The 15933-nt window shown below is 48.8% G+C and overlaps 1 protein-coding gene across 4 annotated transcripts in view; it reads left to right on the top strand.

Moving 5' to 3' along the window:
* lrrc9 (leucine rich repeat containing 9) overlaps positions 1-15112 on the top strand; it is a 20306-nt gene extending 5194 nt beyond the window's left edge. For all 4 annotated transcript variants that reach the window (XM_084680640.1, XM_084680625.1, XM_084680630.1 and 1 more), the window contains 22 exons: positions 118-235; positions 536-671; positions 1429-1569; positions 1671-1795; positions 1904-2083; positions 2334-2453; positions 2536-2727; positions 3171-3296; positions 3903-4043; positions 4195-4372; positions 4816-5036; positions 5254-5376; positions 6684-6814; positions 7091-7199; positions 7569-7708; positions 8671-8807; positions 9398-9615; positions 10804-10872; positions 11741-11866; positions 12866-13037; positions 13200-13362; positions 13571-15112. In XM_084680640.1, the coding sequence (XP_084536766.1) occupies positions 118-235; positions 536-671; positions 1429-1569; positions 1671-1795; positions 1904-2083; positions 2334-2453; positions 2536-2727; positions 3171-3296; positions 3903-4043; positions 4195-4372; positions 4816-5036; positions 5254-5376; positions 6684-6814; positions 7091-7199; positions 7569-7708; positions 8671-8807; positions 9398-9615; positions 10804-10872; positions 11741-11866; positions 12866-13037; positions 13200-13362; positions 13571-13610 (3106 nt within the window). In that variant the 3' untranslated portion in view covers positions 13611-15112. The remainder of the gene's footprint in view (positions 1-117; positions 236-535; positions 672-1428; positions 1570-1670; positions 1796-1903; positions 2084-2333; positions 2454-2535; positions 2728-3170; positions 3297-3902; positions 4044-4194; positions 4373-4815; positions 5037-5253; positions 5377-6683; positions 6815-7090; positions 7200-7568; positions 7709-8670; positions 8808-9397; positions 9616-10803; positions 10873-11740; positions 11867-12865; positions 13038-13199; positions 13363-13570) is intronic.
* The last annotated feature ends 821 nt before the right edge of the window (positions 15113-15933 follow it).

Here is a 15933-nt window from a genome sequence, read left to right as displayed (position 1 = left end):
AGATTCAGGGTTTCCAACATAGGTTTGCTTCCTCCCTCTCGCACAAACACCTCTATGACACCCCTATGTGCATAAGCAACTCTCAGTGAGCTGTAATGTTACCTAAATTCCATTTAGGAATTACAAGCGCTGGCTGGAGTACTTGTTCTACATAGCTGATCCTGAATCCACCAATGAAAAGAATGAGGTCTTTTACATTCCAGAACATGGGTTCAAAACACCAGAAATGTATAAGGTGCGCAAATCAGTATTTTTACTATATATTGTACACCTATATGTGTATGTTTGACTTAAGTTGTGTATGGTTTGAACTACATACTCTTATGGTTCTTCCTTTGGCACTTATTTTTTTGGTTGTTCACGATGTGTGCTTCTTGTTTTGGCTACCCACAATGCTTTGGGGCTATCTCGTTGTTATTATCTGTGACCTATGCACTTTGTAAAGCTCTCTCTTGGAAGTCGCTTTGTATAAAAGCGTCTGCTAAATGAATAAATGTAAATGTAATGTAAATGTTTGTCTTTTTGTTTGCACCAGGCCTTGGGCAGAGAGCGAGCTGTGCCCTTGTCTAAAAGTCTGAGTGTGTCCGACAGAGCGAGGATAGAGTTCACACAGCGCCACGCCCAGCAAGGCAGCTCTCAGCAGGCTGGAGACTCTCTCCCCTTCAGACACGGTCTGTCCCATGCTGCCCTGGACAGCACTCTCATGTCTCCTAAACCAGCCTGTCTCAGTCCAGGACAGCACACTCATGTCTCCTAAACCAGCCTGTCTCAGTCCAGGACAGCACACTCATGTCTCCTAAACCAGCCTGTCTCAGTCCAGGACAGCACACTCATGTCTCCTAAACCAGCCTGTCTCAGTCCAGGACAGCACACTCATGTCTCCTAAACCAGCCTGTCTCAGTCCTGGTCCTCTGGACCTCATGCCCTGGGCTGAGTTTCCCAAAAGCGTCATGAGCCTAAGTTGATCGTAGGATCCATCGTACAACGAATCTTAGTTTTACGGGCCGTTCCCAAAGACATCATTGCTGAAGTGTCTCTTGAAAATTCGTAGCTCTTGAAAGTGCATAGATTAGCATACTCCTTACGAATGGGAAACGCATTTAAGAAATATCGATGGTTTTGTTTTTTGCTCGATTATTGCTACGATCCATCGTTATCGGGAAACGCATCCCAGGCTGTTTCAGATGTTTCCCTCATCCAACACACCTGATTCAGATAAATGAGTTGTTATGAAGCTCAGCAGAAGCCAGAATCCGTTGAATCAGGTGTGCTGTAGCAGGGAAACACCTAAAACACGGAGGTCATCTGGTCCCGAGGACCAGGACTGAGAGAGGCTGACCTAAATGACTGTAGTTTCAATTCAAGGGAAAAGATGGTAAGGATGAATTAAATATGTTCTTTTTTGATAAGTGTGTATCTCGTCAACAGGTCAGCTGATCGTGTGCAAAGTGTTCCTGGGTCGTACCCTCCCCATCCGTGAAGGGGGGCCTGTGGAGGCCTGTAACTACCCTAAAGCCCACTCAGTCCATCGTAGCTTCAACCCTGAAAATGGAATCAAAACAAGAGGAGGTAGAGACGAGAAACCAAAAACACATTACTGCATCAAAGGTAAACGTTCTTCCATTTCCTGTTCTGGTGGACTTATTTCCTATCGAACGTTTCCATTACAGAGAAAACCTGCTGCTCCAAAGTGCAGAGGGGCTGTGAGTGCAGTCTAAGGCACAGCCAGTGCTTTGTGTTCGATCATGAGCTTGTCCTTCCAGAGTACATCATTGACTTTGAGTACATCACCCAGGTATCCGGAAACCAACCTTCACTCTGACGTGATGTGAACGATGTTTTAGTCGCAGATGACCAGATCTATATATTTTGCTAACCCACTAACGATGTTCCCCTTCGCCAGGACAGAGGCCAGGCCTTGTTTCCAGAGCAGGTTCCAAGCTCCACCCCGCCCAACGATATCCAGCTTGACGAGGAGGTTCTGAACATGGAGCCGGTCCTTAAACCACGACCCAAGATGCTCAGTCTGGATGACAAGACGTTGCTGAATGTGGCCAGAGCCAACATTCTCAGCCAAATCACTGTGAGCCACAACAGCCAATGTGATGTCATCAGTTTTAGAAACGGATCTGGACTGTTTTGATACCGCCTACGGTATTTTAGGAAGTCACGCATTAAATCTTCACAACAAGGCGTATTCTGTACTGTAAAGCTGTCTTCCCTTCCAGAAGACACTTAACCGATAACGTTTCAACAGGCACAGTGGTGTCAGCACTCCATCGTAAACCATTTTAACCTTTTCCTTTTCTTTGTTTGTCTCTCCTTGGGCTCAGGTACTAAATCTCCATGGCAACAGTCTGAGTAAGCTGAAAGAGATCTCCCGCTTGACCTCGCTGCGTCATCTCACCATCAGCTTCAACGAGTTCACACACCTGGAGGACATCTCGCACATGGTGAGCCTCCCGGCACACGCCGCAATTCAACCTCGGAACGACCTCATGTTCATTTCCCCGGCATTTCCCCTGGCCCCTCCAGCCCAACCTGGAGTATGTTGACGCCAGCTTCAACCGCCTGCGGACCCTGGAGGGCCTGAGAGGGCTGGGCCGGCTGAAGCAGCTGGATCTGCGCTGGAACCGTCTGACCAGGGCCCGGGACGAGACGGCTGTGCTGAGGAAGCACGCCCACGGCCTGCTCAGACTGGACACACGCCACAACCCCTGGCACCGGGTAAACACCAGCCCCTCTTACATGGCTTGCTCAGACTGGACACACGCCACAACCCCTGGCACCGGGTAAACACCAGCCCCTCTTACATGGCCTGTCAGAGCTGGGAAGGTCCGTTCTGTCTGAAAGGTTCGGACACGGATTGGGGCGGAGGGAGCCGAATCGACGTCTGTGTGAAAGGGAGAGCCGGCACTGTGGGAGCCTCTGATTCTGTAAAGCCGGCACACAATCTAAAATCACACAGGGGACGGTGTTTCGGTGGCTCTGTTTGTGGTTCTGTGTAAACAAACCAAGCCGGCATAGCGACGGGTATTCCATTAAGCAGTTTTGCAGAATCTCTGTATAAAGGGCCTCCTATTCTTTTGATCTGCACATGCTTAGAATTACTGACAGACATATAAAAGCACAGCATTGGATGCGAACAGATGTCTGTGTGTGTGTTCCAGCCGGAGGAGGTGAGAATGACCATCCTGGGCCGGCTGGTCAACCTGACACACCTGGACGACGTCCTGCTGACGGAGGAGGAGGCTGCGGCCGCTGTTCAGATGGCAGCCGGCTGCAGGATCAACCAGGTAGGTCTGGCCTTCAGCCAGCCAGAGCACAGCGCACAGCGCACAGCACACAGCACACAGCACACAGTACTCTTCCTCCCTCCCTCCCTCTCTCCACTCCCTTCTTCCGTATCCCTTCTCTCTCTTCTTCTTGCCTCCTACACTCCCTCCGACACTCCCTCCCTCCTACACTCCCTCCCGCCTACACTCCCTCCCGCCTACACTCCCTACCTCTGACACTCCCTCCCTCCTCCACTCCCTCCCTCCTCCACTCCCTCCTCCACTCCCTCCCTCCTACACTCCCTCCCGCCTACACTCCCTACCTCTGACACTCCCTCCCTCCTACACTCCCTACCTCTAACACTCCCTCCTTCCTAATCCCTTCTCTCTCTTCTTCTTCCTCCCTCCTACACTCCCTCCTTCCCTCCCCCTCTTTCCTACAGCTCCTCCCTCCCTTGTCCTCCTTCCCTTTCCTCTCATCTGCTCTGTCCGTTTGATGCTCTCTCCTCTCCACATATTGTGTTCGAGGCTATCAGATCATCTGTGAATCAGTGGATAATCTGGTAGAGGCCTGCTCTGAGAGTGTCTCCCCTCATCGTTGGGGTGGGGGTGGGGGGGTGTTAACAGGCCTCTCTGCTGGCACACTCCCGGACCCACAGCGAGCGTCCTCGAAGCCTCAGCCTGCTGTCAGCTGCCCAGCTGCTGTGCCAACTCAGCCCAGCACCCTGGGACCTCAGCACAGACCTCGAGCCTGGCTGGACCACTAAGGTGAACCACACCAAACACTGTGTGTGTGTGTGTGTGCACAAATATTTTTCAAAAAAAGATTTGAAAGTTTTGAAAAAAAAGTTTCTAAAGGATTGACTGACTTTTAATAGTTTTTTATTGATATATTGACTTCTGCATCTCTGGTGACCAGATCACCACCCTCAACCTCGACAGCCAGCGACTCTCCCGGCTGATCAACCTGGACAAACTGGTCAACCTGCGCTGGGCCTCCTTCAACAACAACGACATCTCCAAGATGGAGGGTCTGGAGACATGCCAGCACCTTGAGGAGCTGTCCCTGAACCACAACTGCATCGCCAGACTAGAAGGTCCATCTCAAACTGGGAAACCAACATGACCCTGAGTTGACGAGTTGGCTAACATACACAATAATTCCCTATAGAATAGGGAATCATGTTTTGGCAACCTGCAATGTTTGGGGCTATCTCGTTGTTATGATCAGTGACCTATGCACTTTTGTAAAGCTCTCTCTTGGAAGTTGCAGTGGATAAAAGCATCTGCTAAATGAATAAATGTAAAATATAGGTCTACCAAAAGTGATATACCCTAAATTCATATAGGCCGGGTTTCCCAGATTTGTTAAGAAGCTCTTAACGCTAAGAGCGTCTTAAGAGCGTAAAGAATGCTTGTTTAGTTAAGAGCTTCTTAACGAATCTGGGAAACCCGGCCAGTCTATATCTTCATATACCCTAACTTCTTTTGTACCAAGACAACCATGTCATGTCCTGGAGGTGTTTCTCTGTTGTCTCAGGGGTGTCCAAGCTGCAGTGCCTGACCAGACTCAGTCTGAATGGGAACCAGCTGTCCTCTCTGGATGGGTCAGTCCTGGACCGGCTGCCCAACTTGCATTTCCTGTCTGTGGAGAACAACCTGATAGGCTCCCTGTCAGGCATGCAGAGAGCCCGCTCGCTGTTTGAGCTCTACGTTGGCAACAACAACATTTCCACCACACGTGACATCTACCATCTAAAGGTGTGAGGAGAGACATGTGGGCGTGTTTGTTTCTAAGTGTGGCACTGTGCAGCTACAGCGTGAAGCGTTGGTTTCTACTGCTCTCTGATGCTTTCGTCCCCTTTCTGCTGTCGATGGATACGCCATTTCAGACACGGTATATGATATACACTTTGTTTATGTCAATGTTTTCAATGTCCTTTAATTTTTTTATTATTTTTTTTCTGCAATTTTCTAGGCATTGACAAATCTAATAATTCTGGATCTGTTTGGGAATCCGTTGGTGGAGAAGTTGGAACACTATCGAATCTACGTGGTGTTTCACCTGCCCTCTCTGAAGGCGCTGGATGGGATCGCAGTGGTATGAAGGAACACACGCACAACCAGTTTGATTGTCAAGGCCCCGTCACACCATAACGTTCTGGTCAACGTTCTCTGAACGTTCTAATCGTTCAATTTCGAGCGTTCTAGGGCGAGGTGGACACATCTGGCGTGGGACTGACGCATGACTAGCGTGGGACTGACGCATGACTAGCGTGGGACTGACGCATGACTAGCGTGGGACTGACGCATGACTAGCGTGGGACTGACGCATGACTAGCGTGGGACTGACGCATGACTAATGTGGGACTGACGCATGACTAATGTGGGACTGACGCATGACTAGCGTGGGACTGACGCATGACTAGCGTGGGACTGACGCATGACTAGCGTGGGACTGACGCATGACTAGCGTGGGACTGACGCATGACTAGCGTGGGACTGACGCATGACTAGCGTGGGACTGACGCATGACTAGCGTGGGACTGACGCATGACTAATGTGGGACTGACGCATGACTAGCGTGGGACTGACGCATGACTAGCGTGGGACTGACGCATGACTAATGTGGGACTGACGCATGACTAGCGTGGGACTGACGCATGACTAATGTGGGACTGACGCATGACTAATGTGGGACTGACGCATGACTAGCGTGGGACTGACGCATGACTAGCGTGGGACTGACGCATGACTAGCGTGGGACTGACGCATGACTAGCGTGGGACTGACGCATGACTAGCGTGGGACTGACGCATGACTAGCGTGGGACTGACGCATGACTAGCGTGGGACTGACGCATGACTAGCGTGGGACTGACGCATGAGCAGCGTGTAACAGCGACCAAGTAAGACACCCTGAAAACTATTAGCGTGTGATGACGTGTCACTGGGTCGCGACGACGTGTGACGATAGCAAACAATGAAAACGACGCGACAAAAGCAAACGATGAATAACAACCAAGTAACGCTAGGGTAAAGACTGACTAACAATAGCCAAACGCATGCAACGTTAGTCAAACGTTCCACAAACGTTCTTCAGTGTAATCCAGTGTTTAAAATTAAATGTCGAAGAGTGCCGGTCTCCATAAGAACCCTTTGTGCATGTTAAAAACTTTTTTGGGGGGCCAGCGTTCTCCGCCGATCACCGACGATTTCCAACGATTACCAGCGTCACCAGCGTCCACACAACACTCTTCTGGCGCTATACAAGCGACCATGGTCGATTACCAACGTTTCCTCTAACGTCATAGAACGTTGACCAGAACGTTACGGTGTGACGGGGCCTTTAGAGGTTGCTGTTTGCTGGGCTCCCAGGCAGAGGTGACAAGGCCAGTGTGTTGTGCAGGAAGTGTTGGAGTGCGAGAACGCCAAGGACGTGTTTGGTGGACGGCTGAACCCTGACATGGTGGCTGAAAAGCTGGGTCACTCCAACTACTCTGCCATAGCTGACCTCCACCTGCAGTCCAGTGGCATCAGGTAAACAGCAACTCCTACCACCCGTAAACCCCACCCTTCCACCCCCACCCTCCCAATGAGCAGTTCAGTGTATCACCTTGGTAAGACAGAAAGGAAGTTTCTAAAGGTTTTACAATTATGTCAGAAACAAAATATTTTGAAGGTTGAACAATTTTTTTTGAGAAAAAACTTTTGAAATCAAATGCATCAAATTCTAATTTAAAATCAAATTCCAATTTTTCTAAAGTAAACGTTAAAAAAATTAAATATAGAGAGATTTTCTCCGTCTCTCTGCAGGATAGTGGACCTGGCTCCTGCGGATCTGTTCCACAACCTGCACAGTGTCAACCTGGAGCACAACAACCTCACCTCCTTCAGCGGGCTGGTCTACCTGCCCAGTGTCAAGGTGAGAGGACTGCTCCACAACAGGACTGCTTATTCACTGTGTGTGGACATGAGGAATTTTGCCAGCCCTTATTAGGAACATGTGTGGATTATTTTGACACGTGCTTGCGTCAAGGTACAGTAGCATAGGTAAACATTTTAAAACACACAGATTACATTACATTTAGCAGACGCTCTTATCCAGAGTGACCTACAGTAAGTACAGGGACATTCTCCCCGAGGCAAGTAGGGTGAAGTGCCTGGCCCAAGGACACAACATTATTTGGCACAGCAAGGAATCAAACCAACAACCTTCTGATTAATAGCCCGATTCCCTAACCGCTCAGCCATCTGACCCGCTCAGCATTCTGTGATTGTCCCCTTTTTGTAGGCTCTGTGTTTGAACCACAACCACATTGAGTCCATCCTGCCCAGACAGAAGACTCAGGCCCACCTGACCAACAGGCAGATCCTGTACCACAAGGTCAACTCCAGTGGTTACGGTCAACAAGGGCCGTCCAGAGGCAGCAGGTACCAACACCATACATCACAGTGGATTGTATTTTATGTTCTAAAACTGGTTGTTCCCATCCTTGATTGTGATTGGCTATATCGCATTCCATGCCGTTGTAAAATCCAGCATAACCTCACAGGTTGTCCTCATAACATTCTTTAACATTCCATATTACTGCGCATCGAATATTTCAAATTGAAAAAGACGGCAAAGATGTCCATCTGGCTGTTGCGTGGCAACGATTTATGTAGGAACTATACTTTGTTGTAGCGGAAGAATGACGGTTTATTATTAAACTATTTGGTTTCTAATTGTTTTTATTGATGAAACCATATCAAATATTTGTAGTAACAGTTTTAGAAAAGCAATAAGCCCCAAGAGGCCGTGGTTTACGCTGATTTTAGAACAGGTAAGGGAAGTTGTTAGGCACAACGCGAAGCGGAGTGCCTGAAAACCCCCTTACCTGTTCTAACCTGTTCTGTGGCTTTTTGGTTAATTTTATATATTTCAAGTTTATGTATGGTGGAGTCAGGTGGCTGAACGATGAGGGAATCGGGCTGGTAATCTGCTGGTCGCCAGTTCTATTCCCGTCCAACCCAAAATAATGTTGTGTCCTTGGGCAAGGCACTTCACCCTACTTGCTAAATGTAAATATATTATACTGAACTGTCCCACATAAAAATGTTTTTATAATGTACAAAGATTCGTTGACAATTGTAACCATTTGGGGGCAGCATTAGTCCATGTCTGCCACTTGACCCGGCGAAAAACGCATTTCCTGTTTTTCACAAGTTTCCTACAAATAAAAACTTAAAGCCCCCAAAAATAGGTATGAAAAGAAGTAGAAAGTGCAGAGGGGGGTCAAGTTATTGAATGGCTCTCCTGTGATTGCCTGTGTGAGTTGGTGTACACCTATGTGCTTTGGCCTCAAATGGGCACTCTCAGCTCCTAAAGCTCTTATTCTGTGTGTGTTTTGAAGGGAAGCGGGACCCGGGGACAACCTGGAGCCACTGATGGGCAGCCTGGAGGTGCTGCATTTGAGCTACAATGGCATCTCCAATATGGCCAATCTGCAACTCAGCAGGCTCTCCAATCTTAAAGCACTTTTCCTCCAAGGTACGCCTGTGTTGTGTGTTGTCCCCTCATTCCCCCGGGATTCAAAGCCTGTGAAAAGTACAGCGCGTAACAGCAGAGCTCCACTCAGATCTGTCCGGGTGGGCGAGGAAACCACCGGAAAGGAGACAGCTACGGGCCGTGCAGAGCAGGAGTTGGTACTTCCATCACATTTGATTGTGTTGCTTTGTGTTGCAGAGTCACTCTCTTTGTTGTACTCACCCCATTCGAGATGAGTGTATTGTGTTTGGTCAGTATGGCGAAGCATAGTGGCCTGTTCCTTGTCAGGAGATAATGTATTATGTACAATCACATTCTAATATATTTTGTCACAAATAGATCCAATTAATTGTAACATGTGCATGGTAGAGAGCAATACGTTATCTCCCATCAAATACTGAAGCAGTACAAAGCAATAGAACTTTTCTAGGTGGTTATTTAACATCAGGAAGGTCTTTCTCTTGTGAGTGCACCTATATGAACACTCAGAGAGTGGAAGAAGCACTGCTGGTGTTCAGTTAACAGTTAGAAGCCTGGTGTTTAGCATTCCCAATCATGGAACTCTTAAAGGCTAGACTCCTCTCCCCCTCCAGGAAACGAGATCAGCCAGGTGGAAGGTCTCGAGGGCCTGTTCCGTCTGAGGGAGCTGGTTCTGGACAGGAACCGGATCAAGGTTCTGGGGGAGAACTCGTTCTATGGCCAGGGAGTCCTGCTAGAGCTGCACCTCGCAGAAAACAGAATCCGGGAACTCAACTATCTCCAACACCTCACTGAGCTACGGAGGCTGTTTTTGGGCAATAACAAGCTGCAGGTACCCCTGCCCCCCTCCCTCTCGCACCACATCCTACCACTACACCTCGGTGCCTGTTCTCCGAGTACTGAGCTGAGGGTTTCTATCAACGCAAACGAGGAATTCACAGTGTGGTCTTGTACTGATTTTCTGTACAAGTATGCGCTCAAGGTCAAATTGACTACAACAGCCCTGGTTGATTCCCTGATGAATAATTCTAAATCACTTGTCCCATTTAAATGACTGCGTATTTAGAATGTCTTTTGAACTGCGCCGTATTAGTTTTCAATGTGTTTGCAAACCAGGGGGTGAAAAACAGTAATCATGCACAGTTCCCACCCCACTGTGATACACGTGGGGTGGTATTCAAAAGAATCGACATTGATTGAAGGTCAACCACATATGTCTGAGGACAGAGAGGAACAATCAACACAACGTGTAATCAGGTTCTCAGCCCACAGCTTATTCTCACCCCAGGCGAGTGATTTGCACTTTGTCGCCAGTTCCCCCCCCCCCCACACATACCCTTCCTTAATGTTTTCATGCTTTCAATTAAAACATCAAATGCAGCAGCAATCATTCGAGCCCTCCACAACCTCACAACGGGGGTTTGTGTGAGCCGTCCTAGCTTGGTCATGAAGGTGGTGGAGTCCCCCCCCCCCTCCTCCTCTCCCCCCCCCCTTCCCCCAACCCCCTTGCGTGCCCAAACTCTCTCGTTAGATTAATGAGAGATCACACGTGTAATCTCCACCATCAGCTGCCTCCACTCTCACAGCACAGAAATGATGAGGTTTGGCCTCAAATGGACGTGTCTCCATGGTTACTAAGCAGCATGCTGTCCACAGTGCATCATACATGATCTGTGGATCATAAGCACTGTTCTTATTACAGCTACTCGTGAAAGAAAATTAATTCAATAAGTAGCAAGAAGTCAAGAGTAAACACATGTATGTCTTTGAGGTTCAACATCAGTGGGGGTCAGATGGCTAAGCGGTTAGGGAATCGGGCTATTAAACAGAAAGTTGCTGGTTTGATTCCCGGTCATGTCAAATGACTTTGTGTCCTTGGGCAAGGCACTTCACCCTACTTGCCTCGGGGGCAATGTCCCTGTACTTACTGTAAGTCGCTCTGGATAAGAGCGTCTGCTAAATGACTTGATGTCATGTAAATGTAAACATGTTTCACATTGCTCTGCTCTTTCCTCTGCAGGACATTTCAGAGCTGGAGAAACTGGAAGTTCTTCCTTCCATTATTGAGCTGTCGGTCATCGGGAATCCTGTAAGTATTGTTGTTGACCAGTGTCTAACCCAAACAACCCTCCTGGACAAAGAAACAAGGGTCATCGGTTCACATCCTGCATTCCTGACCAGATTTATTCAATGTGTTGTTGTGTTTGAGCTTAACGTCACTGTTTCGACAGAAGTCTCACGCGAGAGCTTCCAGGCTCCCCTTCCCCTCACATACATGCTGCACACATCTGACAGCGCTCACCCAGAACTACGTTGTGGTTTGAAATTAAGCGATTACATGATGCCCCGTCTGCTGCTCCTCAAACTGGCCGGCATCAGAGACAAATCCGCTGACCAAATGGCAGTGCCGTTATCAGACACTATTGGCTCTGGTTCAGCACCCATCTGGAGTCCATGGATCAGGCCTCTGCAGTGGCCGGTGCACAGGGCCCTGATACCCGTGGGGCCTTGCTCAGCTGGCCCAGCCTGTTTACCCCACGGCCCCCACGGCCTCTTCCCACAAGGGGCTTAATCCTGCCAGGGGGGTGGAGAGCCAACAGTTGCCCTAGAGACAATACCTCCCGCTGTCAGCCGCATGAGATCACTGCCCTAGCCATGTTCCCCTGCCAGACTCTCTCTCTTCCCTATCTCTCCTCGCCTGCCCTGACCAACAGCGGTGTCTTGCAGGAGCAGATAGGGGTCTGGCCGCCCCCCAGCCAGCCTGGCCGAGGATGCCCTCAGCTGGGCAGGAGGAGAGGCAGGGGCAGGGTTAGGCTATCAGCTGGGCCACTGGAAGAAAATGCTCTTTTAGTGTCATCTGAGAAAACAAGAATTCTCAGGACTGCCTTCACTTTGAGGTAGATAGTTAGTGAGAGGGGTTTTGTGTGAGATGTCTGATGTTTTTCGGTGGTCCCCAGGTGGCCAGACGAGCCCTCCACAGGCCGGCTGTGGTGCTGAGCCTCTCCAGGCTGCAGGTTCTGGATGGGATGGCGGTCACTCTGGAGGAGAGGACCCGGGCAGAGCTCCTCTGTACAGAAGCACAGGTGACAGTCGGGACTCATGCACTCTGATCCACACCCTCACAGCTACACACCCAGACCCTGAAAACAGATACCTACGGTAGTCAAATAATCTGAAAGGAGTGGATCGATATGAAAGCTGGATGATGTTGGGGTGAGAAAGCCACAGGAGGATTTCTCTTGCTGCCTTTATCTCCGTGCTCATCTGAGACTGACCTAAAAAAAAAGCCTCATATATGTAAACCCCCCCCAGATAAAGGGCTGTATCATGTCAACTACAATCCAACTTGAAATTCAAACAGCGAATGAAAAGACAACAACCAACAGGATCTACATTAAATAAATAACTAAATAAATAAACAAGGATAAAACCATCAGTCTGTCTCGCTGATTTGATCTCCACATAACGAGAGAGAGAGGGGCAGTAATGCTCCTCCAGAGCTGAATTAAAAGCAGCCTAAGCCTGCTTGTTTCATCCTGCTGATTAGATGAAATGTGCCCGGCCGACAGTGCACCAGTGGATTTGCCCCCTATTAGCTGGGTCAACCAGACCCCCTCTGTTCGTTAAGAGAGGATGTGGGAACGAGAGGAAGGGGGGGGGACAGCGGGGGGATCCCGGGCTCTCTCATTAAAAAGCATGAACACGTAAAGCTCTCCCCCTAGATCCATCCCCCTCATCCTCATCCTGTCAGGCAAGCTCTCACCCGCCTTTTTGTTTTTGTTTGGAGTTCATTCAGCCGCCGTTGTTATTCTGTGATCATTACCATTCTCCTATTAGACGTTTACACATGAGGGACAACGGCAATTTGGTCATCCATACTGTAGCGTGTTGGACGGCGGAGAATTGACTGGCTGAGAGGGATTTGGGGGACAGGGATGTTTAATGAGAAGAGAAGGCTTCCCCAACATGTCCCCATGTGCACCTGTACGATCAAGCCTAACATAGCTTCCACTGCAGTGTGTGCTCTGCAGTTGGCCTGACTTCCCTCCAGTGACCGTCCCCCATGCCCTTCCTCTGCCCAGTGCCCCGGAGCTCAAGCGACTGCCATGGACATGAACCTGCCTGGCCTGATGCCCCTGATGTCCCGCATGGCACCTCTCAGAGGAACCAGCCTGACTGGACTGCAGCACTTCCTGGGTCATGAGATCCTGCTGCCCTGCAACCTGGACGAGGGACCTCATGATACACCCAGACGTAAGTTCTCTCTCTGTCTGTGTCTGTCTCTCTGTCTGTGTCTGTCTGTCTGTCTGTCTGTCTCTCTCTCTCTCTCTCTCTCTCTCTCTCTCTCTCTTTCTCACTGCTACTAACATCTCATACCTGGCACTCTGTGTAACCCATTTCCATTCACCTCCTCAGACAAGAAGCAGAAACACAGCAGTGCCCGCAATCCCCAGACAGAGATGATCTTTAGGATCAGAGGAACAGGAAGTGGCCTGGCCACCTCTGGCCTCTTGCCAAATGGACACAGGGTTCTGATCACCTACCAGAACCACAACCACAACCAGGACCAGGACTGCAGGTTGGAAAACCCTCAACAGAGATCATTTTCTTAATAATGAATACTGTTATGTCTAGACCTTGTGGATTTGACGCTTGCTCTTTGCTCTCGCCGTATATATGTTTTCCCATGGCCATTATCACCCACTGTCACTGATGCACCATGGAAATGAGTGTTCCTCGGAACATGCTAAGAAGACCACTTGTTTTTATTTTCGATTCTAATACAGGTTCCAGGGTTCTACTGGCCCCAAACCTCCACCCTTGTAGTTGTGCAGAAAGACGTGGCAGAGGAAGAGGGACTGTCCCTGTAGTCACCAGCAAAGGACCTGTGTGGGTCATTAATAACACAGGAAGTGGTCATCAGTCGGGGTACCTCAAGAGCTCTAAAATGTGCACATCTATAAAGATCTTATCTGGTATATGAAACGAGTCTACACTTTTTGACATTACCGCTATTTGTAATTATATCTTGACTCAATACTTTTAGGTGTAAGATTGGTGTTTTTTTTCCCTCTCTTTTTGAAAAGAGAGAGATTCCCTGGTGATAGTGTGACATGATTGACTGCCATTTCCCATCCACATCTATGGTTTTCTAACCCTGGTAATCTATTTTAAACAGAGAGGTTTAGAAGTCATGACCACAGTGATCCCCTCTCACCATCAGCGTATAAAAAAACACCCACAGATGTAAGGGCGTGTGAGGCAGGCATGTTGTGTCCATCGGGTCAAATGGATCCCCAACAAGTGGATAATCCAGCTTTAGCACACCTCTCTGTGGACAATAATCTGCAGTCACTCAGATGGAGTCATAATCTTGAATGTGGTCCAAATGGATTGCAGAGAACTGTCCATTTTATAATGTCAGCCTCTATTTTGAAATAGAGGCTCTAATAGGAAGATATCATATGCTGCTACAGGAAATAAATCATCTTTTACAGTTCGGTTGTTGGGCAGTGTAAGTATAGAAAAAATGACAATAAAACATAAAAATATCCCTGTTCACTCCGATCTATACCTCCAACAGCCGTTGCCTCAGTACTGTACAAGTCCCTGAGTACTGAAGATGTAAGATGTTTTTTTATCAGGGACTGAATCGTAGCATTGGGAGGAGTACCACTGTTTTGTGCCCCTGGTTCATGGTAAACTAATGGTCATATAATTTTGACCACTAGGGGTCCCTAGTGATCCACTGTTCGATTCCTTACAGCCAGTTCTCCATGAACCCTGGTCTTATCCACAGAGTAACGCATTGATTCAAGGCCAAGATCAGTCGATATGCAGTAATGCTCCAAACTATCACAGCCTGCTCTGAACAAATAGTGCAACAACTAGTTCCAGGCAGCCAAAAGTAAATGGCCAGCCTCTAAAGACCCCCCTCTAATGCATGTACTTAACTTCACTTAATTTGTGTTAACTCCCAGCATTAAGCAGGGCTAATGACTGAGCGAGTGAGTGCACTGTCATTACCTTGCTCTGCTTCACATCAAATGGCAGCTGATGGGGCCTTACTGAAAAACACAGTAATGCACAATTTGGAGGCTTTATGAAAGTGCAGTAATGCACGAGATATTGCAACAGATAATTATGTATCTTAAATTTGTTTACAGTGTGCTCTGTATTTTTATGTAATCAGTATACTGCTATTTTTGTGTCTTAGTTCATCTGTATGTATAGTATTATTAGGATTTTAAAAAATGTACAATAAGGATTTTACCTAGGATTTTATCTATGTTTGTCTCTTGCATATCTGTCGGTATTTTTAGCATTAAAATGGCATTAGCATAAAGATTGTGAATTATTCATTAGCCTTGAGTGAGCTGAGATGCACTTGGCCGTCATTTCCCTCCTCCGTCTCTCTCTTTCTCTTTCGCTCTCTTTCTCTCTCTCTGTGGAGCACATGGTTCATAGCTGGTTTAATGGGATGGAATGTGACAGGTTATGTTTTCATCTGCCTGATATGGAGCCTGGCCTAGGAGGGAGGTAGAAAGGGAGGGAGGGCTGGAGGGAGGGCTGGAGGGAGGGCTGGAGGGAGGGCTGGAGGGAGGGAGGGCTGGAGGGAGGGAGGGCTGGAGGGAGGGAGGGCTGGAGGGAGGGAGGGCTGGAGGGAGGGAGGGCTGGAGGGAGGGAGGGCTGGAGGGAGGGAGGGCTGGAGGGAGGGAGGGCTGGAGGGAGGGAGGGAGGGAGGGAGGGAGGGAGGGAGGGAGGGAGGGAGGGAGGGAGGGAGGGAGGGAGGGAGGGAGGGAGGGAGGGAGGGAGGGAGGGAGGGAGGGAGGGAGGGAGGGAGGGAGGGAGGGAGGGAGGGAGGGAGGGAGGGTGAGTGAGTGGAACTCCACATTGTCTATGCTTGTCATTAGACATGTTTGCGCTTGTCGTGAATCAGTTGGAGATGAAGCTTTATACTCCAACCTTGCCACCACATTAACACATACACGCACACAGACACATGCACAAAGCTCACACACAGACACACACAATCACACACAAGTGCACCCACACACATGGTCTGTAAGGGGCCATTACTGCTGGTCCGCTGACTCCCTACATTCTGCTGTGGCTGTGCATTCAATGTGCCATTAGTCCAAGACTCTGT

The sequence above is a fragment of the Hypomesus nipponensis genome, chromosome 3 (genome assembly GCF_054491055.1).
Source record: "Hypomesus nipponensis isolate SF chromosome 3, ASM5449105v1, whole genome shotgun sequence".
NCBI classification, from domain to species: domain Eukaryota; kingdom Metazoa; phylum Chordata; class Actinopteri; order Osmeriformes; family Osmeridae; genus Hypomesus; species Hypomesus nipponensis.
Note: the sequence above shows the minus strand (reverse complement) of the source record. Positions and strands in the feature narration are given on the sequence as shown.